A 26,657-nucleotide genomic window follows, 5' to 3' on the forward strand; every position below is an offset into this window, starting at 1 on the left:
AACCAGTTGTCCGCCATCAACTAATTATTAGGGACAGAGTAACTGAGCATTTGAACAAATATGAGCTGATCAAAGACAATCAGCATGGATTTGACTAATTTAGTTGAATTTTTTGGGGAGGTCAATAACATGATAAACAGGGGATTATATGGATGTTGTCTATATGTACTTCCAGAAGGCATTTTATGGGCTCCCACAACCCATATGATAAGGGGTGGAGGGGGTCAACCACACTTACAGACCGCAAGTATCCCGCTGGATATCAACCCAGCACACAGAGCTAGAGCTAAAGTCTTCACTCATCGGGACTATCTGGAGTGGGGTTTGAACCTGTACCTTCTGGGAATGCTACCTGTAAACCAAAGGCTCAGTCTAACTCCATGGTAAATAACTTCTGTTCAAATTAAATTTCTCAGCTTTCAGTTAAAAGAAAATATTTCCTCTATATTTTGCATTTATTTTCCAGTTCTCCATGATGTATTATTTCATTATGGAATAGCAAATAAATACTCTGTTCCTTGGCTTCTGCCCTTTCTCCCCAGAACCATCAGAGGTATTCAAGGGCAGCCAGAGGTTGGCTTTCACAGTGGTTCTTCAGAATGGAATCCTGAACTCAGTGTCGTGAAATGTAATGGTAACCCGCACGTTAGCACTCTGCAGTATAGCACACAGATACCTAACGACCATTAGGACCTGGAATCACACTGTTTAATTTTGAGGGTATGTATCCTGATATGTTACATTATCCTCTCACACTCCTAATTTCCCACATTTATTACACCCCTTCCAGGTCACTGTAAGATTATATAGAAATGAATAGGAAGTATGATGGATTATAATTTAAGCACAGTTACACTGTAATCACTTTACCAAAAGATTCATTCAGAATCACTATAACAGTAGATATAATAATATCACTGGTAAATGTTTTGTTACATGAAGTTTACCATGCAATGACCTAATAGAAATATATTTTTACATGCAATTTTGAGTAACATGACAGTAAAAATGTTGACTTAGGATATTTCCTTCATCATTTTACCTTTAATTTTTTAAGTTGTCCTTCAATGTCTATTTTCAGACTAGGGAACATGGACTGATATTGTTCAGCCAGAAGTTTAAATCTGTTAAGGATTCAAGAATCATACAAAAAGTCTATTAGTCTCACTTTCATTCTATTAATGGGATTTGTTTCTAATCAAATAAAGAACCATAGAAGTTTACAGCACAGAAGGTGGTCATTCGGCCCATTGTGTTTCTGCTGGCTCTTTGCCAGGGCAATCTAAAACTAATCCCACTGCCCCACCCTCTCCCCATAGCCCTGTATCATCTTCTGCTTCAAATATTTATCCAATTTTCCCTTAAAGGATGCAATGGTCTCTGCCTCAACCACTCCCTGTAGCCAAGCAATCCATGCTCCTGGATGAAGACATTTCTCCTAACTTTTCTTTTCACTCTTTTAGTGACAATTTCAAATGTTCACTAAATGTTCAACCAGAGGAAATAGTCTTTCCCAGTACACTATAAAAACCCTTCTGAATTTTAAAAACCTTTATTAAATTTCCACTTAGCCTTTGCTACTCCAGTAGAAAGTCCTAGTATCTCGAGAGCCTGTCACAACTATAACTTCCCATCCCTGGCATCATCCTGGTGAATCTATGCTATATGCTCTCTATGTCTTTAATGTCCTTTCTATATTGGGGTGACCACAGTTCTCTAACTGTGGCCTAACCAATATTTAGTATAAATTTATTACTTCTTTAAGCCGCTAATTATAAAACCCAAAATGCTGTAGGCATATTTTATTGCTGCAGCCATACTTTATGGAAATTATGTATTTAAACCCCTAGATCTTTTTGTTCATCCACACCCTTCATAGTCTCTCCATTGTGTATATGCTTCATTCCTAATTTTTTCTCCCAAGTTGTATTACTTGACACATTCACAATACCTCACTGTTTAGCAAACGTCCTACTTTTGGGTCATCAGCTAATTTCAAGATTTTGTTCTTTATACCCAAGATTAAATCATCTAAGGATTTCTACGAACAGCAGCCTCTCACTTGCTGTCTTCTAACTTGGTTGTTGGAGCTGTTGCTGCTGCTCCTCTTCCTCCAAAACAATGAAGCAAAAATGGAACCCATGATAAGCTGTGAGAGCTTAATCAGGGTGAGTAAGACAAAAAAAAAGACAGAAACAATCTCCAAGCTCAAAAATCCGTTGGAAATCCACTAAGCATGATACAACACAGCTCCCTATGATTGGAGTGCCCCTTTAAATAGTGCTTCCAGTCAGTCAGTGTCTGAAGCCAATCCAGCGAGGTTTGGCTTCAGACACTGATGGTTTGGCCACTGGGCAGGGCTTCTGTCCCAGCCAGTTAAAATAGTGTCAGAGTCCTAATTAAATCATAGGACCGCAATTTGCATGCATTCATGAGGCACTTGTATGTTTCCGGTGGGCGCCTCAGCCACCTAAATTATGTTAAAATGCCAGCCGGCCTGATTATAGTGGGAACGGAGCGATAATGCAATCAATCCATTTTAATGGCCCCCGCCCCGTTACTGCCAGGTGGAGTTGTTTAAATTCTACCTCTTAGTTTCAGTTTCAATGATGATTAAGAGGCAGGTTTGATGTTCATCTGTATTTGATAATACTTTACATTATTTGCTGTTACCTCATTATGGACCAAAAGATTCCCATATCTGACAAGTGTAGATCTTTTATTTAAAAAATTGTCAACATTTCACATGTAGTTAATCACTTTCAGACAACATGAAAAATAAATAAGTTTGACAGATCTGAAAATGCTTTGTGAATCTGGGTTCTATAATATTTTTTATTTTCTATATATTTATTTTCCCCCTTTAAAAATATTTTCTTCCCCCTTTTCCCATATCCAGCAACACTTGGTGATCAAAGGGTATGGCAAGCAACCTGGTTCCAGGCCTAGAATCATCTGAAAGGAAGTGCACAAGAGTCGCTTAAGTTCACTCAATTGCTAGGGTGTCTCCTCCAACTTGGTCAACACATATAGGCATAAGCCAACATCAGTACCATGCTGAATTGTTACCTAGGTTATGCCATTTAATTCCAATGTTTACATGTAGTTTCTGTATTGTTACCTGGAACTAAAGTCACTGAAGTCGGCCAAAAGGTCACAGACTCGGAGACCAGTTCGTGCTGCTTTTGAAGAGTATGTTGGTCCTATCCCTTTCTTTGTAGTGCCAATACTAGAAAAACAACATACGCTTCTTTAATGTAATGTGTAAGAAAGAAGCCAGCTCTATACTTTTTCATTTTAAACAAAATTCAGCAATTGTTATCTTCTCATGTGATTTTAAAAATAGCCTGGCAAAGGAAAGTTTTACAAGAAAGCTTTCAAAAAGATAAATACACATTTGTTCTCTTCTACGTTGATATCAACTGGATACCTTGCTGGAAGCTGTTCTGTAATGTGATCCAGTTCCCTTGCTGCCAAAGCAGCTCCATTTGCACTGTATTTATCTTGCATATGGGCAGTTAATTTAAGGATATATTTTCAACTTTGCCAGTCAGGACACAGGTCTTCCCTGAAGTCAGAAGAAAGCCAATACAGACCAGTAATGCTGAAAGCACATTGCTGATTGCTGGCCTTTAGAGATGAGCCGAGAAATCAGTCTGCCGACATCAGTCTGAAAATCGCAGACATTGGGCCTGATATTAGGAGGGCGGCGGGTTTCCAGGGTGGGGGGGTCGACTGGGCGCGTGGGTAACGCGCCCGGTGAAATCGGGGTGCTCTGCATGGAATCGCAGGCTAATTGAATCCACTTACCTGTGCTTCCGGGTTTCGCGCTGGAAAGCTGCACAGCGGGCGGACTGCGCATACGCAGCATAGACTGTCAGCTGGAGGAGCCCTATTTAATGGGGCAGTCCTCCACTGACTGATGCTGCAGGAAATAGGAAAAATTACAGCATGGAGCAGCCCAGGGGGAAGGCTGCTCCCAGGTTTAATGATGCCTCACTCCTGGTATTATTGGATGGGGTGAGGAGGAGGGGGAGGACAGAGATCTTCCCCCTGGCGGGTGGGAGGAAGCGGCCTGCCTCTCCCACCAAGAAGGCCTGGCTCGAGGTGGCAGAGGAGGAGGTCACCTGCACCACCAACATATCGCGCACCTGCATACAGTGCAGGAGGCGCTTCAATCACCTAAGTAGGTCAGCCGAAGTGAGTACACTTACTCATTCCCCTACACTCCGTCTGCCACATCACCGCCCCCACCCCACATCTCCTTCTGCACTGCTAACACTACTCTGTCACATCGCTCCTCACACCCACTCAAACCTCATCCTCATCTTACCTGCACTTACTCACCTCGCCAGTACTCATCCCGCCACTACCACTCAACCCAATCCTCATACTATCTCATGGCTCTATCTCATACTCACCCTCTCCTGCATCTCTTTCACAGTCAGCCTCACTCAACCTGCCACTACCTGTGCTGCAGCCACAGGGCATGCATCACATATGTGCAGTAGGAAGCATAAGGCAAACATGTTGTGAGCATGAAGGGGATGCACAAGGGTGTTTGAGGGTTTGTCATGATGTTTACCTATATTTAATTTCTGATCAACTTACATCACATTTTTCTTGGCACCACTACTGCCACGTCTTTGCGAATCTTGTCTGGTTTGTACAATTATGCCCTTTCCTGAGGATCACTATGAAGACCCACACCTGATGCCACCCATTGTGTCACTGCAGAGTGGATGTAGGTGTATTTGCAGGGCTCTTTTGTGCAGACGACAGAGACGTTGGCGATGTCCCCGGTGGCACCCTGGAAGGATGCGGAGGAGAAGTTGTTGAGGGCAGTGGTGACTTTGACAGCGACAGGTAAGAAGATGGTGCTCGGGCCAGCCGGGAGCAGCGCGGCATGAAGGAGGCTGCAGATGTCCACGACTACATGTCGAGTGACTCTGAGCCTCCGTGTGCACTGCTGCTCAGAGAGGTCCAGGAAGCTGAGCCTCGGTCTGTAGACCCTGTGGCGAGGCTAGTGCCTTCTACGACGCATCTCTCTGTGCCGTTGCCCTCCCTCCTGCTATGCAGGTGGATGTGTCACAGCACTGTGTTGTGGGGCTCCACGTGTCAGAGGTGGACGGTGTGGCTGGCGAGGCTGGTGATGCTGTTCGTCCTCTGAGGAGGTCATGACTGCAGCTACGGCGGCCCCCATCCGCAAGATGTACATTTGAGGGGATCCGCAAGGTAGGTACATGTGTCTGGACCCATGTACCTACATAAGTGTGCAAGTTGGTGAATTTGATTGTTAGGAGGAGGGTGGTGGAGGCCAAACTTTGTCCAAAGTGACAGAGTGGCCTCCTGCAATGAGTGAGGGTCTCCCCTCCCACCTGTCAAATGGACCTTTGCAGCTGCCACAGGTTGATGGCTGCTACACGTCCATTTGAACTGGGAGTGTTTCCCCCAGTACGGGAAACAATCTCAGTTCATTGCAAAATCCCACCCCTCCTAAAATGTTATGTTAATCAGGTCTGTAAACGACCTGAAATACCTTAATGAGTACTTTAAGTGGCACCCTGCCGGCTTTAATTGCCGGCGGGAGTCCCACATGCGGGGGCTGCGCACGCATGTCAGCGCGTCACTGGGGAACCCAGAAGTGGGCGGGTTGGAGCCGGGCTCCAGACCTGCCCTGGGAATCCCCGATTTTTGCAGCCCCCCACCCTCCGCCGCGAACGCACCTGCTCGGGGGTGCAAAAATTGAGCCCATTATCTTAATGCCATTGATGGTCACTGTTTATATTTGCTGCTGGCAATATCCAGTGGTCAGAAACACCTAGGAAAGCTCCCTCTCAAGGAGCACTTTGGTACCTCACACAGTATTGCCATCGCTATAATTACCAGGTTGCCTCTGATGGTGCTTACTGTCAGAGGTAATCCTGTAAAGTAAATAGAGTAAAGGAGAGACTTTTAGTACCATACTCATTAACTTGTTCTAACTTCTAATATCCTGTTACAGCACATATTTGACACTGATGAGCATATTTACTTTTTTCCCTCTTGCTCTTGTCGCTGGATTTCTTGGATTCCATCAACAGCTTGATGAAAATCAAACACTGTCAAAATATAGAGGAAAAAAAGAGTTGAGTTCAAAACATATGCCGCACTGCAGATGCATTTTCTGTAAACTCGTTTTTGTTGCATTTAGATTGAGACAAAACATATTGAAGACTTTTCCTGCCCCAATTCTTGGCAAGAATCTCAAAGTAAGGGTAATTTTAACCCTCTCCTGCCTGGCAGGAAATTGACAGAATCAGATCGGTCGCCTGTTCAATAACCTGCCCGATTTTACTTTCCATTGAATTCAATAGAAAATAAATCGGACGGGATATAAAACAGGCAGCTGATCCGATTCTGCTAGTTTTCTGCTGGGTGGGTTAGGTTAAAATTACCCCTAAAGAGTTTGACACTTAAACAAACCAGATTTTAAAATGTTGCTGAATAGCTATCATCACTTACCCAAGTGTGCTCTGTCTGAAATTATCAGCCTCTTCTCCCACTCTTTTAATCCTAATAAAAAATACACATTAGCAAAGAAGATCAAAATAAATTTGGAGAGTTAGAAGCATTCATAAGATATAGGTTGGGAAATTCCTCAGAGCTGCTCCTGTTCTGCTGAAGTAACGGCGGCAGAGAGGGGGCAGCTGTTAGTAATTTCATGGCCATGGTAGCTATAACAGTGATGAGGGTTAGGTTTGGATAGGACTGGGAATTTAGTCCTGGTTATAATATTTCAAAGATAGGGAGGAAGAAAAGGGGCAGTGTTAGTAAATAATTCTATTATAGTCCTAGAACATAAGGATGTCCTAGGCGATACCATTAAGGCAGAACCTATATGGATACAATTAAGAAAGAGGAAGGGAAATGGTATAATGCCTGATATGCATGCTCATGGCTTTTGACTGATTATTGGTACTTGTTGTAGACTACCAGATCAAAGAGCTCATTGTGATGAAGCACTCTGGAAACAAATTACTGGGGCTTCTGAAACAGATGTTATCTGTTTAATGGGGGAACTTTAATTTACCAAGAATTAACTAGCATAACGATGAGCCATCTAATATTGAGGGCAGCACACCTGTAAGATTTGTTGAAATCAAACAAGGCTGTTTACTGACTCAATGGCCTAGAACGATCCCTGCGCTGGAATGGGTATGCCCAGGGCCCACCTAATATTGGGCCTCGTTTACATAAGACCAGCGAGCTGCAGACACCTGCTGGGGTCACGCGTTTTAGTTGCATAAGAGTAGAACTAGGTTAGATGTTCGGACGTTCTTCTTTTCCCGTAGCAGTCCTACGGAACAAGCAGCCGACTCATGCGGATTTGCTGCATACCTTCAAAAGGGAGCTGGAACATTTCCTGAGAATTTCCCAGATTTTTCCCCACTAAATTCACTGTGGGTTTTTTAATGTTTTTTTGCCTCTCGTAGGAGATCGCATTGAAGGTAGCAAACCTCACTTTAGCAGATGTTACTGGTGGAGGCTTTTCTTCTCAATGATGGCTGTGCCTGCAGAGCCCCATGAATGCCTGTCTTAAGCCTTATGCTGAAAGGTTCTTCAGAAGCTTCCCAATTACAGCATGTCATGCTTTACATAGTATTGCATGAAACAAGGCATGCCAGGGTGATTAGGAGCCAATGTTGTCTGCTTGGCTGAACTGGTCAAGACACCACCAACAACCTGGGAATGGTTGCGGTAATCTGCCATCTCAAGAGTCTGGATCAACAGAGGGGCAGATGCTGATCTGTACCAACTGCTGGAAGACACCAGCGGCTACAGTACAGCACAGAGCTGGCACATGTGCAGGGACAGTAATGGTCAGCTGTGGCCTGAAACTTGGCTGCACTTTCTTGCAGGCATGCTGCAGTGCTGACCTTTGGGGTGGTGCTGTAGAGTGGCACAGAGGAAACCCATCCTTGCAAGCATTTAATTCAGCACCACTTCACTTCAGCAGCCACATTTCAGGAGGCCACATGCTGGGCTACATCTATGGGTCCCTTTCCCTTCACCCTGGCCTGCCACATCTTAATCCCAAGGCCCTTCATCCTTCACATAGGTTGCTCTTTGGTTGAGTTGCCTTTTAATGCTCTCCAGAAGCTTTCTGAATTTTGTCCCCCTCCTTTAATTGTCCCCATCCCTTTAAATTTGACGCACATAATTTCCATCTCCTACTAGTGGTACCATCCCTAGAGCCAGTGGAGTTTGCACCTGGCATTGTGAATCATTATGCAAATAAGGTCAGGCATGAAAATTGTGTGCTATTAGCACTTGAGATTCTGGCAGGTCTTTAAAGCAATGTAAAACTAGAATAGAACTATTTTATACCTGAAGACAAAAATCACCCCCAGTAAATGGTATCAAAAAAGATAAATTCAGAAAACTACTTCAAACTAAATCATAGGAGTAGGACAAGGGATGCAGGTTCATATTAGTCCTAAATTTGCTTTTCACTAACACGAACATACGAAAATGACGGACAGGATAAGACCAGCTGGTCCATCGAGCCTGTCCCGTACAGTTATGTTGCAATTAGGCATCATGACCCCCAATATTCCCACCCATCAGCAGCCATGTAATGTCCTGGGTGAGGCAAAACCACATTTAAAAAAACCCTAGACCAATGGAAGCAAAAAATAATTGTGGGAAATTCCTCTCTGATCCCCAAAGGCAATCAAAACGAGTTCCAGGAGACACATCACCCAACATCCCACCTACATTTTGCAGGAAGTCAAGAAGTTTTACTTCTCACAAAGAGTGATCAACACATGGAATGGACTTTGGAGTAGGGTAGAGTAGGCAAAATTCCTGGAACCATTTAATAGTTGGATGTTGTGATGGGAAGGACTGTCGGGCCTTTTTGGATGGATGAGCTAAGATGGGTTGAAAGGCCTTTCTCATCTGTATCTATTATGTGATTTCGATATCCAAAAGAGAATAGAGGAAACAAATTGGACAACTAGTCATCTTAGACTGCTCTCACACGTGTCCTAGTGACAGATTAAAGAGCAATCAATTGCCTGGGAATAGGTTGCCTAACTGCTTTCTTGGCTGGGAAATTACAAAGGAAACTAACAAACAGAAGAACAATTAAAGTTGTAAGGGGCAGAAGAAGAAATATATAAATGGATAGTCATTCTACTGTAAAATCTAGGAATTTATTAACGTATTTATTAACTTCAATGAAAGTGCAGATAAAAAATGTAAAATACTCAATAGTTGAACCAGAATACCTTTTCTTTCATTTTTGTCAGCTTCTTCAAACAAGCCAGGCAGATGTATTACAACACCGTTCCCTAAAGCAGAAACAATTAGTAATGCATTAAGATACTGTAACAGTTGAAAAATTCATCAAAGAATACTCAAGCTTCAGGTTATAATCAATGCCCTGAAACATCCTTGCCTACAGAGGCAACATCTGTTACCGCAGCATAAACAGCCCAAACATTATTTTCTTGTAAAATTTACAGACTGTTATGTTCTCAAGGGCTTTGAAGATAACAAGTTTCTCATTCTGTACCTGTGACGCCAAGGGGGTTAAATTGGTTAACCCCAGAATCCGGGCGCGGGCATCGCAGTGCGCAATTAACCCGTGCCCGGTGGTTCCGATTCAGGCAGCACCTGAGATTCCTGCTGCCTGGTCATTTACCTGATTGTAGTGCAGCAGCCAGGCCGAGCTGCGATGGTCTCAACAACTTTGCCCTTTTCACCAGGAGGGGGACCCAGATATCGCGTGAGTTGCTCACACTTCTTAAGGGCAGCCTGCACCTCTTAAAGGCAGCCTGAATCTCTTATGTGCAAAATATAAGATACAGGTCCGTATGAAATCTGAACGGAGATCAGACATCGCACATGTAAAATGCAGATGCAAGTCCTGTCCCTATGTTTACAAACTGTTGAGTTATGTTAAAACATTGAATAAAGGTTGTGCACTAATAAAATCCCACATCATCCAATCTGCATGCCAGACCTCACCAATCTGAGTTTGTACCAGACCTGCGAGAGTGCGTGCACCAAGGTTCTCTGTTGATGCACTACAGGCCTTGGTGCAAGAGGTGGACAGAAGGAGGGGCAGCCTATATACGTAGGGGGCAAGAGGCCCTCCAGACATATGTTCAAGAGGCAATGGGAAGCAGTAGGGGACACAGTCAATGCCAGGCGCATAGCACGAACATGGATGCAATGCAGAAAGAAGTTCAATGCTTTGACATGAGTGGTCAATTGTAAACAATTTTACAACACCAAGTTATAGTCCAGCAATTTTATTTTAAATTCACAAGCTTTCGGAGACTTCCTCCTTCCTCAGGTAAATGTTCAGGATCTCCTTGAAGCCTACGCATTTATACATATAGAACAATACATGGTGTTTACAGACTGCCCCTGCAACTGCCCGTTGCCAAGGCAATCACCGTGTTCAGACAGAGAGGTGTCACCTGCAGAACCCCCGAATACACATTCAACAAAAAAACAAACAGGGAAAAAAAACAGAGAAGAAAAACAGAGAGAGGCAGAAACAGAAACTCTCTGTTTTTCTTCTCTGTTTTTTTTTCCCTGTTTGTTTTTTTGTTGAATGTGTATTCGGGGGTTCTGCAGGTGACACCTCTCTGTCTGAACACGGTGATTGCCTTGGCAACGGGCAGTTGCAGGGGCAGTCTGTAAACACCATGTATTGTTCTATATGTATAAATGCGTAGGCTTCAAGGAGATCCTGAACATTTACCTGAGGAAGGAGGAAGTCTCCGAAAGCTTGTGAATTTAAAATAAAATTGCTGGACTATAACTTGGTGTTGTAAAATTGTTTACAATTGTCAACCCCAGTCCATCACCGGCATCTCCACATCATGAGTGGTCAAGGTGAGTGAGGTCAACTGTCAAGTAGCATCCCCTACCAACTGCACCACTAGCTGCATCCACTGTTCCAAACACTGCACACCCCATCAATCCACGTACCAACAAACTCTTTCAATCAGTACTCAATTCTTCCAATCAGATGCTTCCTCTCACCCTCACACATTATCACTGTTGCAAGCCACACACCCACAACTCACAGGTCAAACACACTGGCAGCTATTCAACCATGACAGGCACATCACCCATCCTGCAGGACACTCACTGACACACGTCCCGCTTTCATGCAGGAGAAGGTGGCGCATTACAAGGGGCAGCGAGTGGCAGTGGCATTTAGCCCCTCAAGCCTGTTCCACCATTCAGTGAGATCATGGTTGATTCATGACCTAACTCCCTTAGCCTCATGTCCCTTAATGACCTTGATTAACAGAAATCTATCAATCTCAGATTTAAAATTAACAATTGAGCTAGCATCAACTGCTGTTTGCAGAAGAGCATTCCAAACTTCTACCATCCTTTCCGTGTAGAAGTGTTTCCTAACTTCACTTTTGCAAGTCCTGGCTCTAAACGTTAAACTAAGTCCCCTAGTCCTAGTATTCATGTATAGCAGGCCTCCAAAAACAGATACAAATGCATTAGCAGCCACAAGCAATAATCCAGCAACTAACTTGTAAATCCTGCATGGTTCCTTTAAATAGCAGTGGTAAGGGCTCCTCCAGACCATTTACAACAAGTTCAGCTGGTTGTGGTTAAGGCAGTGCGTTGGCTAGAGCATTGAGTGCCAAAATGATATTTAACGCTTTAAATCAGTGTTGCACACTGACTTTACGCATATTCTCCTTACTTTACATGCTGCCGGCGTTCGTTATCTGCGCCTGCGCGAACCCCTTTACCAAAATGGCATCTGGCGCACGTCAGGTTAGAAGCATGTGCTCACATTCTGGGTGCCATTTTGGGAGCTCAGATGGCTGCATAGCGCCTGAAAAACGGGTGCTACACGGCTCAATTTATAGCCTCAACAGTTTTACAGGCTCCTTCCATTTTTTTTGATTGCTGCAAATAGGGTACAGATTGAAAAATTCAACAGGGCTGATCTGCAGTAAAACTGTGTGGCATCACTGTCCCAATAGCTCTGAAAACTGGCACTCAGATTTTACTGCAACCAATTATCTTCATCATTGTCCTTTAGACACTGTTGGGTACAGCCAATTCTCGTCAAGTAGTTCTCGTTAATGGGCAACTGGTGATTTTAACCATAAACCATAAGTTGCATTTTTATAATGTAGGTATCCTTCCTCCAATTTCCCCACTGATCTTTCATTGCCAGTATTTAGTGATTTATGCCCGTGTATCATACCACAGATGGCAGATCCCTTTTAGGTTTCTTGCACTAGCGGTCATCCTTCATATTTAATGTGGACAGCAAATATCTGCCTATTCCACCATAGGAGGGTATATCATAGACAAGCCTGACCAAACGTTCTCCAAATGGTCGAAGAACATAAGAAATAGGAGCAGGAGTAAGCCATGTGGCCCCTCGAAACTGCTCCGCCATTCAATAAGTTATTGGCTGATCTTCTACCTCAACTCTACTTTCCTGTCCTAACCCCATATACCTTGATTCCCTTAGTGTCCAAACATCCATGAGATCGTGAATATACTCAACGACTGAGCATCCACAACTGTCTGGGGTAGAGAATTTCAAAGATTCACAACCCTCTGAGTGAAGAAGTTTTTCCTCATCTCGGTCCTAAATGGCTGACCCCTTATCTTGAGATTATGACTCACAGTTCTAGACTCTCCAGTCAGGGGTAACAGCCTCTCAGCATCTACCCTGTCAAGCCCTCTAAGAATTTTATACGTTTCAATGAGCTCACCTCTCATTCTTCTCAGCTCCAGAGAATAAAGGCCCATTCTACTCAACCCCTCCTCATAAGACAACCCTCTCATCCCAGGAATCAATCTAATGAACCTTCGTTGCACCCCCTCTAAGGCAAGTATATCATTCCTTACGTAAGGAGACCAAAACTGTCTTCAAGCTTTCAGTAGAAGTTACTGAGTAATTACAATAACAGGAATCCTAGCTGATTTTCATCCCCCTAACCTAAGGATGCTGAAGTGAATTGTAGCATCCCCATCACCACAGCAGAGATTAGTAAACAGTACAGAACAAGGATAAGCCATAATATCTTTTTGATCTGTATGACAGTGACACAATTATCCATCACTTTATTTAAAACTCAAAAATTTACTCTACATCCACCAAGTTAGTTTACTTACCAATAAAGGAAATAGCCCTTGGGTTAATAATGCCACTTGGGAAAAGGTGAAAATCATATTCTTTTCCATCTACGACAACTGTGTGGCCAGCATTGTTTCCACCCTACAAGACATGTGGAACAGTAAATGTTTAAAAGTGAAATTGTATTACATGGAAAATATTAGTAGATTTGTAATCTGAAGAAATAGTACATATATGGATAATGAGAATAAAAAGAATTATTTTGTTCAGAAAGCTGCCATTTTTAAACCAGCTGCATATTGGAGCCGGGGTCGTCACAGAGTGGTAGGAAACAGCTTTGTGCCTATAGTTCCCCACAAGATGAGTTCCCAATCTCAAATCTTACACCATGAGTAGATGTTGAGCAGAGGTCAGGTACATCCCTAGAGGGAGAGAGGGAAATAGCAACAGAAACGTCATATGGAGAGAAGAGAAAATATATATATGTGTAGTATACTGGGTTCGGTATCCCGACAAATATATGCCAAGGAGCCAGACGAATCCTTAACACCCTCGCTTAACTCATCAAGGAACTGTCTGGGGTTTTAAAGCCCAGTTTTAAACCTAGGATTGAATGATGCCCAAGCTTGCTCGTCAAACTGCCTTAAATTCAATGTAAACTGGTTAATGTAAGTTCACCTTACCAACCCTCAGATTAGGATACCCACAAATCATTGAATGAATGAATGAATGAATCCTTTCTTGCCGAATCATCAAGGAAGAAGTCAGAAAATGGGTCATACACAAACAACTCTTTACTGACTACAAAATCATAAAGTTAAACGTTGGATGTACGAGCATTTAATAGATATAAACAGATGTATCAGTTTGAATAGCAAATCACTAATGGATAAAATTACTTAACAAAATGAGTAGCAGAGGTTGTACCAACAATTCAGTGTATCACTGTAATTCAGCATTAACAGACACTGAGTATTAATTATAGCAGCGATCAGAGATTATTAGAATTGGTGAGGCTATTTTAGGGTTAAATCCCTAGATAGCTAACAAATTACCAGCATTAGCTGGCCAGTCTATCAAATAGTTCAGTCTATATGTGTGATTAGCAATGTTCCAGAACTTAAATGACCATGAGAGTAAAATCGGGCAGGGTCATTTAAGTTCTTCTTCATCAGGTTAATGACTCATTCACCTGACGAAGGGGATAATCTCCGAAAGCTTGTGATTTTAAAATAAATTTGTTGGACTATAACCTGGTGTTGTAAGATTCCTTACATTTGTCCACCCCAGTCCATCACCGGCATCTCCACATCATAACTAACCAAGAACCTTGCTTTCTGGCCACTTCCCAGCATTCAGCTCAATAGCTGAAATCCATATTGAATGGGCAGCTTTGAAGCTAGAACTCCATTTAAGCAGTCTACCGGCGTTTCCCCTTCGAATCTTAAAGGCATGTTTCTGGCAATTTACAGGGCACTTTTCCTACTTAAATTATTGTACACTTTTATACAAAGGGATTTATTACAATATTTCCCAGTACATTTACAGAATATTGAAAAGAAAGCTCTCTTATAAATTTACCATGATAAATGTGATGAAGCTTGAATGGGAGTATTCCATGCTCAAATGGCTTTTCAACAGAATTAAAGGAGATTATTACTTTACACCTGGTAATGTTTACTATGTAAATCATAAGTATTTTATCTGTAGTCATTTTCTTTTTAATTCTTTTAGTCTTCAAAATTTAAAATGCCAAAGTTTACTTAACACATCCCAAAAACAAAAGCAAAATTAATGTGTTCATTTAGAATACTTTTGCATTATAATATTCACTGCACTGTTAGTTGTATTTGTTCTTCTAACTGTTCCTGTTTATTCAAGTTTATTTTTCTTTGTATTTTTAAATTTTTGCTTTCTCCTTCTTGGAGTCTTGCCACACTACTACTATAGCTAAAAGAACAGGATGGACACCTGCTCCCGCACTTCTGCCAACACTGACCATAAGCCAGCCTGTGACAGGTGTGTGAGATGAGCCCAGAGTGACAGGCTAATTAATTTCTAGCCCTCCCCCAGCCCCACCTTAAGGGAAGTGGCTGCCCTTCACTCCACAGCTCCCCACAGTGGCACAGCTGAGGTTGGGAACTTAATAGGGAGATTCATAAGTGCTTCCAATCTGTGATACAGCATGTTGGGGCCCCAATGTGCTGAGCCACTATATCACTTCAACAGGGTGAAGGTGCAACATCAAACTTACATTGATAAAGAATTTGGAGTTAAAAATTAACATTGGAAAAAATTTTATAACAAGTATATATGGACAAGCATGGATTAGAAATTCAGTAAAATAAGCAAATTTGTTTAAAAAGTTTAATTTATTTTCTAAATTAAATCCTTAGAGCATAATTTTAAAAGGTGCAATACTGAAATTTGCACTTGGACCTAAACTATCACATCACCAGGACTGATGATGTCTGGGTAGTTTTCTTACCTCCCCCCTCCCCCCTCCCCCCTCCCCCCATCCCGCAGGAATGGTGTGGATGGAGGGGTTGGGCTCACACAGCGTTCCTGTCCCCGAGAACTTACCTGAACAGGCACAGAAGGGCCACTAGCCCCTGGCAGGCGGGGGTCTACTTTGTATTGGATATTCAATTCCAAATGACATCATCGGCACCACTACTCCATTTTAACTTCTGGATTCCAGAGGCCTGCATGGGACCAATCCCGACAACCAAACCATGGGGGAAATTGTGGAGTGGCCACAAGACACCAAGCTAAGTTAAAAAATTTATAATTTCTGTGGAATTCTTGTGGGCCAGGAGATGGAGTGTTCCCCTAAGCCCCTCAAAGAATCCTTAGCCTTCTCAGTCTTGCCTCTCCCTTCCAGCACCAGTATCAGCTGCCAACCGTCCTGGTTCCTCTCTGGTGCTAACCTTATGCAGAGGACTCTTCCCCTGGGTCCCCGGTATCCTTAGGGTCCTAACATGATTTTTGTTCCCGCCTGCCGGCCCTGACGTGGCTCCTGACGATTTTGGGCGGCAGACTGTCCCACTTTATTCAAATGAGGTCCAGGAGTTGAAAGTGCCTGGGGTCTTTCCCTGAGCTCCCCATGAGGGTTTCCATCCCTGTTAAAATTGACCCTTGTTCTACTACCATTTAATGTTTTCAGTATACAACAGTGCAATTTAGCATGTGGTATTCTTGAGCAGATATCTGTGGGTTAGTGGACAAAAGTATTATTTAATAAGTCTTGGCATGCAGGTATTGTAAGCAATAACTCGTGCTGGATTAGCTCTTTGGTTTCCCTATCCACAGCTCTATGCAGTATGCTTGAAATGATTTCTTCTTATCTGCATATCATACACTTGCCTGGAACAGTAGTTATACCACTGTGATATTACAGAGCAGCACGAATTACCGCTGCCGGGCTGAGGAAGCAAGCTTCAGTATTTCCATCTGTACAATACCGCAACGCCAAGAAGTCTAAAACATATGCTGCTTTGTCAGATGCTAGGTGAGACTTGCTGAAATTGATTCACATTTCTGTACATCTTAAAAGGTAAAAAGTTAAAAACAGTGGATGCCCAAAGGGACTTAGGGGTTCAGGTACATAGATCATTGAAGTGTCATGAACAGGTGCAGAAAATAATCAATAAGGCTAATGGAATGCTGGCCTTTATATCTAGAGGACTAGAGTACAAGGGGGCAGAAGTTATGCTGCAGCTATACAAAACCCTGATTAGACTGCACCTTCGGAAGGACATATTGGCCTTGGAGGGAGTGCAGCGTAGGTTGACTAGAATGATACCTGGACTTTAAAGGTTAAGTGACGAGGAGAGATTACACAAATTGGGGTTGTATTCTCTAGAGTTTAGAAGGTTAAGGGGTGATCTGATCGAAGTTTATAAGATATTAAGGGGAACAGATAGGATGGATAGAGAGAAACTATTTCCGCTGGTTGGGATTCTAGGACTAGGGGACACAGTCTAAAAATTAGAGCCAGACCTTTCAGGAATGAGGTTAGAAAACACTTCTACACACAAAGGGTTGTAGAAGTTTGGAACTCTCTTCTGCAAACAGCAATTGATGCTAGCTCAATTTCTAATTTTAAATCTGAGATAGATAGCTTTTTGTCAACCAAAGGTATTAAGGGATATGGGCCAAAGGCAGGTATATGGAGTTAGATCACAGATCAGCCATGATGTTATCAAATGGCGGAGCAGGCTCGAGGGGCTGAATGGCCTACTCCTGTTCCTATGTTCCTACATCTTATTCATTTATTTCAGAGAACACAGACAGACTTAAAAACATGTTTCGCTAATATCAAGCTGTATTGTTTCTCTTAAAGAAGTCTGACTTTTTCTAACATTTGTACTTGGGACATGAAATGCTTTACAAAATATGCAGACAGTCTTGCAATGTAGTTTTGCACATTCGAAGCTACAATCTGACAATTCATTGTGGTGGGTTTCTGAATTAATTTTCAAAGTACTTCCATCATGCAAAGCAATCTTGAAATGTCTGGGGTGATTGATGACACCACGCTAGATCTTGTATGACTGCCATTAACTGAAGCATTTAACTGACCTTCTCATGTTCTTACTTATGACTCCAAACCGACCTTTAACTATTCCACAAGGGGGAATTGAACTAGATACACTGCCCCGATAAACAAGAATATAGTGGTGCGTGTGTGTACAGGGTATTGAGCAAACACCTTGCATTTTCATACAAGGAGCATAAAAGGGACTAACAATGAATAAAATAAGAAACAGGCACTTCAGCTATGATGGCACTGTGCTGGACACATTGACTTGGGCGACCTTTAGTTTGATGATCCATAAATATTAAAGCCATAACCACTTTTGTTACTTGATCTGTTGACACAGGATTCATAACTTTAGGTACCAGAAAGAAAAATATTGACATTTTAACATTATATGCGAACCATCGAATTATGTAAATCAACAGCTACACAAGTAATGCCACTAATAACAATTATTTAAGCAAATTGCCTATTGTACTGCAAATTATCTTGGCTGTTGAGGCTTTAGTTATATTTATCATCTCAAATCCTCCTACAGCTAATCTGCTGACAAGTTTTCCTACATAAAGATACTCTTTACACTTCTATGCAATTCATTGTTTGAGCTGCTTGAATGTTTGACATGATAAAGGTGCCACATAAATGCAAATATATTACCAGAACTGTGAGGTTATAACTATGAGGAGACACTGAACAAGCTGGGGCTCTTTTCTCCAGAAAAGAGAAGACTGGGCGATGACCTAATAGAGGTCTTTAAAATTATGAAGGAGCTCGATAAGGTAGATGTAGAGAAGATGTTTCCACACGTGGAGTAGTCTAAAACTAGGGGCCATAAATATAAGATAGTCACCAATAAATCCAATAAGGAATTCAGGAGAAACTTCTTTATTCTCTGAGTGGGTAGAATTTGGAACTTGCTACCACATGGAGTAGTTGAGACAAATAGCATAGATACATTTAAGGGGAAGCTAGATAAGTACATGAGGAAGAAAGGAATAGAAGGATACGTTGATAGGGTGAGATGAAGTAAGGTGGGAGGATGCTTGTGTGGAGCATAAACACTGGTACAGACCTGTTGGGCTGAATGGCCTGTTTCTGTGCTGTAAATTCTATGTTATACCACATAAATAAAGCCTTTTTCACCCAAGGTGAGTTCTGTTACAAGTGAGGAACCAATTCAAAACATCAGCTCTTTTGGTGGTTCCAGTCCTCTCATAATTACCTATTAATCTCTTGCTTTCCTATGAAATAAGAAGCATGTTTTCCCTTGCCTGGCAATTTCCTGATTTTAATAGCTATGAGGCTGTAAAACCCTTAAGTTTTAGGGTAATGTCATCTGACGATAATCAAGGGCTTGCTCATTCTATTTGACAGTAGAAGCATTAAAAAGTTACAATGTTGGATTTTTTACTAAATGATTGTAAATGATTTAAAACTCCTGGCTTCATCTTCAGAAATGCAAGACATGATGCATTGCATGAGATAAAGGCATGAAACACGATGCTTTGAGGTTTATATGCATGCAGTTGTACATCAGTGAGTACTTACATGGATGTAATGCTCCCGCACTTGGTAAAAAGTATAAAAAAGCAACTGAACAAACTGCAGGATTCAAGTGAGCAATAACCTTGTTTCTGGTTGTAGGGTACTTACAAAAGAACCAGCTACTCAGGTCCAAAAAAGGAGATATCTCTTGAGGTTTTAATGGATAGATCACTAAAACCATCAACTAAATGTTGCCAGGCTGTTATAAAGACAATCAGAATGTTGGGATGCATAGAAAGGATCATATAACTCCAGAGAGGCCATATTAAAACCGTATGTTACCCTGATGAGACCACATCTGGAGTACTGTGAGAGGTTTTGGTCTCCCTATTTCAAAAAGGGTATTCAGTTATTGTAGGGCGTACAGTGAAGGACGACACAGTTGATCCTAGAAGTTAAGGGAATGACACATGAGGAAAGGTTGATTACCCTGGATGTTTTTCTTTTGAAAAGAGAAGACTGAAAGGGATATAATAGAGATGCTTAAAATTATGAAAAGTTTGGACAAATTGGATCCGTGTAAGCTTTTCTTCCATAAACAGAATTTAAGCACAAGTGGTAATATTTACAAATTAAAGGACAACAAAAGAAAATAGAAAAAGTGGGTGGATCTTTTTTTTAAACTAAAAGGGTGATAAGTATGTGGAACAGATTACCGACACAGGTGATGGAACAAGAAATCATAATGGTTTTCAAGAAGGAACTAGTCAACAAATGGACAAATGGGATTCAGGGTTATTAGATATGCACCAAGGGAGTACTGTGGATAGGTTGGCAAGATGGAGCCACGGTTTTCTCCTGCCCGAAACTGTTACTGTGTTACAACGCAAAGTGCACTTGCCTGGTAACCTAAGCATTATAGAATGCAAAATAAATGTAAAAGACATAGCATGTAGCATAAAGTGAGTGTCCTAATTGGAACAGGATAGGAGGGCTACAGTAATCAGATAAATGGTTTAAAATGCTATTTTTATTTCATTCTCAGGATGTGGGTGTCGCTGGCAAGGCTGGTATTTATTGTCCATCACTAGTTGCTCTGAAAAGGTGGCAGAGGGCTGCCTTCTTGAAGCGCAGGAAGAGATTTGATACAACTGAGTGGCTTGCTAGGCCATATCAGAGGGCATTTAAGAGTCAACCACATTGGTGCTGCACTGGAGTCACATATAGGCCAGGCTGGACATTCAGCGTTAGGCCTGCCCTGCTCAGGTCCAAAAAAGGAGAAAGAAACTTCTCTGCACCCTGCTTACCGCAGGGAGTCGATTTTGACTTTTGCGAGGCCAACTGTCAAAGAAACCGCTGGCCAGCTGCCCATTCCGGCAGCAAAGATGCTGCCGCGATTTTGAGGTCCTGGCCATATTTGAATTTCGCAGGCAAGCTACGGATGCCAAACAAGCCTAATGCAGCTTGCCACTCTTCGACCTCAGGAACGTTGGCAGCTGGGACGCCATTAGGTGGATGATCCAGGGGGAGGGGGGGCCGCGGCGGAGTTGTGATGTTGAGACAGGCGAGACCAGGCTGGGCCGACAGTGGCTGCAGTATTTTTGTGGAGCTCGGAGGAGCATTCCTGCTCCTTCCAGCTCCACAAAGAATCTGTTTTTTAAATGTTTCTGGCTGTTTCCAGTACACATGGGTGGAGTGCTCACATTATAAGCTACACTCATGTGTCCCTTAAAATTGCAATTGGGGTCCTAACTAGCTCATTAGGACCCCAGTTTGCATGGGAAAGAGGCCGAGAATTTATTTTAGGCAGATGTTTACGTCGCCCAACAGTAGGCCTCTTGTAAAAGTTACAGCAGGCTGATCATCGGGGTTAACGGGGTGGTCAGGCAACTGACCCCACCTTTTGGGCCCATACCAACGATTTTCACTTGGGAAAATCGGCCTGTGACTATTGTTTCAATAATGCGGGAATCAGTCAGAGAAAAATTTAATGTGGGAGCTTACTAAGGATCATATGCCATATAATTATCATAAAATGTAATCATAGGTTGAACAGGTTTTATGAACTGCTAATCTTCCATTTTAGAAATAATGCAAACCCAGTTGTTATGCTGGCCTGACCAATATAGAAGATTTTGAGGTGAAGTCTAAATTGAATTTGAAGCTAAACTGTGGCATTTCAAAAGGGATTGGGAACTTGGTGAAAATTCAGTTGGCTGCTGAAAAATGCACCCAGAGCCAATGCTGCCTGACTGATCAAGTCAAGTAGAAATCCAGTCCACTTCTAGAAAATAGGACGTTTGCCAGTTAATTCGATCACAGACCGTGATTTGAGAATACGATTCCCCTCTAAGATCACCCAATATTGCTTCAAGATTTTACTCTGATGATGAACTTAGATAATCTACACCCCCAAAGTCTGCTGCTTGGCAATCTTAGTTCAACACTTCCCCATCAAGAATACTTTCTTCAGTGTCTAATTGTTTTCTGAACTCCAATCTTTATTCACAGAAAGCCTGATCTCAGAGAAAGATGGTTAGCACCTGTTTGCTAATGGTGACATCAGCAGCTGCCTGCTATGGTGATTGCAGTTGAAAACTCCTACTTTCTCCATTGTTTCTTCCTTGAATTGTTCTTAACAAAAGATGCAGAACAGCTCTCTAACTCGGAGCTTCTCTTCTCCCTGGTCTGCTGGATGTACTGTTCTCAGCCCAAGTAATATGAGGCAGAATATGAAGAACGTTATGACAACCATACCATGGAATAAAGCTCTACCATAAACTTTGTATTGTCCTACATCACAGTTAAGGATGAGAAGTAGAGTTTGGTATATTTTTCATCTGTATGACATTTGGAACTACAATTTACATCCTGACATTTTGCAAATTGTAGCTCCCATGCTACATACATGAACAGAACAGATACTAAGCTCCACTATTCATATAAAGACAATCCCTGATAGTACTTGGTGCTCATCTCAGCTGAGTGTATTCATCCTTACACAACTGTTTAGTTAAAGATTATCTACAGGCAGCAATCTGAAAATAACCGCGGAATAAAATATTTTACACTCAAAACATTTCCCTTTGAAGTCACTTTCTCCTTTATTGAAACAAGGGAAAGATGATTTTATTATGAAATCTTCAAGGGAGTTGTGGAGATAGTGGATGTATTGGTTATGATCTTCCAAAATTCCCTAGATTCTAGAATGGTCCCACTGGATTGGAAGGTAGCAAATGTAACCCCACTATTCAAGAAAGGAGGGAGAGAGAAACCAGGGAACTACAGGCCAGTTAGCCTGACATCAGTCATCGGGAAAATGCTGGAATCCATTATTAAGGATGTGGTAACAAGGGACTTAAACATCATAATATGATTAGGCAGAGTCAACATGGTTTTATGAAAGGGAAATCATGTTTGACAAATTTATTAGAGTTTCTTTTAAGGATGTAACTAGCAGGGTAGACAAAGGGGAACCAGTGGATATAGTATATTTGGATTTTCAAAAGGCATTCGATAAGGTGCCACATTAAAGGTTGTTATGCAAGATATGGGCTCATGGGGTTGGGAGTAACATATTAGAATGAATAGGGGATTGGTTAACGGACAGAAAGCAAACAGTAGGGATAAACGGGTCATTTTCAGGTTGGCAGGCTGTAGCTAGTGGGGTACCGCAAGGATCAGTGCTTGGGCCTCAGCTATTTACAATCTATATTAATGATTTGGATGAAGGGACTGAGTGTACTGTATCCAAGTTTGCTGACGATACAAAGCTAGGTGTGAAAGTGAGCTGAGAGGAGGGCACAAAAAGTCTGCAAAGTGATATAGACAGGTTAAGTGAGTGGGCGAGAAGGTGGCAGCTGGAGTATAACGTAGGGAAATGTGAGGTTATTCACTTTGGTAGGAAGAATAGAAAAACAGAATATTTTTTAAATGGTGAGAAACTATTAAATGTTGGTGTCCAGAGAGACTTGGGTTTCCTGGTACAAGAAACACAAGAAGTTAGCATGCAGGAACAGCAGACGATTGGGAGAGCAAATGGCATGTTGGCCTTTATTGCAAGGGTATTGGAGTACAAGAGTAAGGAAGTCTTACTACAATTGTACAGGGCTTTGGTGAGACCTCACCTGGAGTATTGTGTACAGTTTTGGTCTCCTTATCTAAGGAAGGATATACTCCTTAGAGGCAGTGTAACGAAGGTTCACTAGATTAATTCCTGGGATGAGAGGGTTGTCCTATGAGGAGAGATTGAGTATAATTGGCCTATCGCATTGAAACATACAAGATTCTGAGGGGGCTTGACAGGGTAGATGCTGAGAGGTTGTTTCCCTTGGCTAGAGAGTCTAGAACTAGGGGGCATAGTCACAGAATAAGGGATCAGCCATTTAAGACTGAGATGAGGAGGAATTTCTTCACTCAGAGGGTTGTGAATCTTTGGAATTCTCTACTCCAGAGGGCTGTGGATGTTGAGTCGTTGAGTATATTCAAGGCTGTGGTAGATAGATTTTTCAACTCTAGAGGAATCAAGGGATATGGGGATCGGGCGTGAAAATGGTGTTGAGGTTGAAGATCAGCCACGATCTGATTGAATGGTGGAGCAGGCTCGAGGGGCCCTATGGCCTAATGCTGCTCCTATTTCTTATGTTTTTATGTTCTCCCTCCCACTGACATTGTATCAACATTTGGCACAAAAGCAAACTTGTACCAGTAACTAGTGGTTTCTGTTAATGGCTAAGTACAGATACCATCTGTTCCACAACTACGGCATGGTGGTGACTAAAAATCCATTCCTTGTGTAAGAGAACTGAACTACGTTCAAACTGGCAAAAAAACAAATTTAGGGTTGATTTCAGGAAGTTCTTCAAGCAGTGTGCAATACACTTCTGCATAGGGTAATATTCTTGTAATCATTTGAAAGACAGTTCAATGGGGTGATTGTAGGTTTTGTCCTGAATAGGTGAATTAATGACTTACTTCAACAAGAATTTATCTTGTGATCACTCCATATTTCAAAAATAAAAATATTGTTCAGACTCATTTAATGAAATATACATTACTCACAACTATAAAATTGTTTTATACATATCAAAACTTGATGTCTTAACATTAAGAAAATATGTATTCTTGACTTCGCCTTATATTTATTCCTGTACAGCATATGTTGACTCACAGAACTGTTAAAACTCCTGGCTTAACTATTAATTACAGTTGCGTCAGAGGACGATCGACTTTGCTTTAATCAGAGGCCACTTTTTAACCAAACAAAATAAGTGTCCTATTTTTAGTTATGTTTGAAGTAGCATTTCATTCCCCGGACTGGATGGTGTTCAATGTCTGACCTAGTCTCAAGTCAGATTGGTGTCATAACCAGGATTAAAATCATACATGATTTCTATGATCACGACTCCTGTACACAAACTGCAAAAATATATGACACGAAATACAGAAATTATATAGAAGTTAAATGCCACATTTGATGTTGTATAAACTTTAAAAAGTGTTATGAATAGATTCTCTCACAACGTAGATGTTTGCAAGATAGCAGCAGATTCCTAATCTCCTTTCTATTTAATTGCACGAGTTTACAGGAATGCAGCAATTGGACCTGCTCTTACCGCACGACTTCTTACCTGACACCTACACACAATGTCAGCATCGATCGCCAACAGGTCGATTAGTTTCCCCTTCCCTTCATCTCCCCACTGCGCTCCCAGGGCCACTGTCACTTTATTGCCTCCGTTTCGAGACCGTTTGCAACCGGTGTAATTTCTGTGATCACTGCCCCGCCGGCTGGACTCGCTCATGGTGCTCTCGCTGCCAAGTCTGGGAATGCACTGCTCGCAGGTCCGCCCGCACCAGCTGCTGCTTCGTGTACCCAGGCTGGCGCGTGACATCAGGGCACGTGACCACAGTCTCCCCCCCCCTGAACTCTCCAAGGTGTGAACTTCTGGGCACTTGTGTCCTGAGCCATTAAATGCCAATCGGACGGTGGGCAGGGGCCGCTGTGAGTCTTCAATGGGCTAGTCACAATGTTCCAATAAAAGGTTCTGAAAAGCCCCCAGCAGGTGTTACATTAATGTGCGAGAACTTGTAGCCTGCAATGGATGGGGATAGGCTCAAAATCAGCATTGGTAAAGGTCTTGGCAGTTTCTTTTTTTTATTCGTTCATGGGATGTGGGCGTTGCTGGCGAGGCCAGCATTTATTGCCCATCCCTAATTGCCCTTGAGAAGGTGGTGGTGAGTCGCCTCCTTGAACCGTTGCAGTCCGTGCGGTGACGGTTCTCCCACAGTGCTGTTAGGTAGGGAGTTCCAGGATTTTGACCCAGCGGCGATGAAGGAACGGCGATATATTTCCAAGTCTTTGTCTGAAATTCTGCCTCCCTAGGCAGCTCCTTTGCTGTGCAACTCTATCCTTGGCCATCTTTTGCCATCCTTTGCCCTTTCTCCCCCAATCTCCTCTCTTCCACTGTTTAAGTTCCCCTGGCTCTAATAGTGGGTGCATTTTAGCCCTAACTACAAGTTCAAGCTGCAAGTTTAAAGTTACCTGGGCTCACTGCCCATTGCTTGACCATGCCTGCTCTTTGTTTTCATCAGTGAGCACTGAGTTTTTGTTCAAATTTGGCTTTCAACTTCCTGGACTTCTCTGCCGTCAAGAATACGCTGAACTACACTGTAAGACTCAGCTGCTGTGACTCTGATCTGCTATTCAATTGCTTAAGTTTTAAGGTAACTTTGTCCAGCCTACAGCCCATCCCCCACCGCTGTAGTTACCTGCTGAGCTTATGACTGTCCTTCTGGTCCTACTGGCTTTCCTGCTTTATTTTGCTACATTGTGGTTCCTGGCCAGAAATTCACACTGCAGGCTGTAGTCCATTTCTCCGCCGCTTCTGGATCTTATAGTGACCTCAAACTTTGCCATCGTTTTTCTGCCCCGTGATCGATGCTGCACACCTCCGCGCTCTTAATTCTCACAAAAATACCTCCAGCAGTGCGTCCTCCGATACGCTACCCTTCAATAGTTTCTGGACTCACTCCCCTCCACACCTGGACATCATTTTCTTGAAGTTGCAAGCGGACTCCACCCATCGACGTCAACTTTATCCCACTGCGGGACTTCTGACTTTAACCTTGGACTCCCTCCTCCTGTTTCCTCTCTATTCCCTGTTTATTACCAGGACATATCTATCTCAATCTTGCTATGTAACCATGCCTATGAATTTCCCTGTGTCCATTCACGTGCGTGTTTTGGCTGCCGCTCTGGACCCGAGCCCATTGCTTCCATTTCCTCTTTTATCACCTTTTTTCTTGTCTCTTTGCTCTTGCTGGGCCCCTCTTTCCTATTTTTATGCCTCCTTTCATTTCTCCCCTGTCGGGTACTCTGCAACCCCCACCCCCCCACCTTCCAATCCCTACCCCAATCCTTCAGCACTCCTCGACCTTCCTACTCTCCCTCCATCAGCCCAAGCTTCACTCCCTCTTAGATAAGCCTAGAGCTTC

General features: G+C 42.5%; 1 protein-coding gene across 2 annotated transcripts in view; it reads right to left on the bottom strand.

The window, feature by feature from the left end:
• The window catches only part of LOC137326523 (adenylosuccinate synthetase isozyme 1 A-like), a 52,874-nt gene extending 27,839 nt beyond the window's left edge, over positions 1–25,035 (bottom strand). For both annotated transcript variants that reach the window (XM_067991695.1, XM_067991696.1), the window contains exons 1-7: positions 24,791–25,035; positions 13,171–13,273; positions 9,276–9,338; positions 6,505–6,555; positions 6,035–6,101; positions 3,122–3,229; positions 1,043–1,124 (exon numbers count right to left, since the gene is read on the bottom strand). In XM_067991695.1, coding sequence (XP_067847796.1) covers positions 1,043–1,124; positions 3,122–3,229; positions 6,035–6,101; positions 6,505–6,555; positions 9,276–9,338; positions 13,171–13,273; positions 24,791–24,964 — 648 coding nt within the window. In that variant the 5' untranslated portion in view covers positions 24,965–25,035. The remainder of the gene's footprint in view (positions 1–1,042; positions 1,125–3,121; positions 3,230–6,034; positions 6,102–6,504; positions 6,556–9,275; positions 9,339–13,170; positions 13,274–24,790) is intronic.
• Between the last annotated feature and the right edge of the window lie 1,622 nt (positions 25,036–26,657).

This window comes from Heptranchias perlo, chromosome 10 (assembly GCF_035084215.1).
Source record: "Heptranchias perlo isolate sHepPer1 chromosome 10, sHepPer1.hap1, whole genome shotgun sequence".
Classification (NCBI taxonomy): domain Eukaryota; kingdom Metazoa; phylum Chordata; class Chondrichthyes; order Hexanchiformes; family Hexanchidae; genus Heptranchias; species Heptranchias perlo.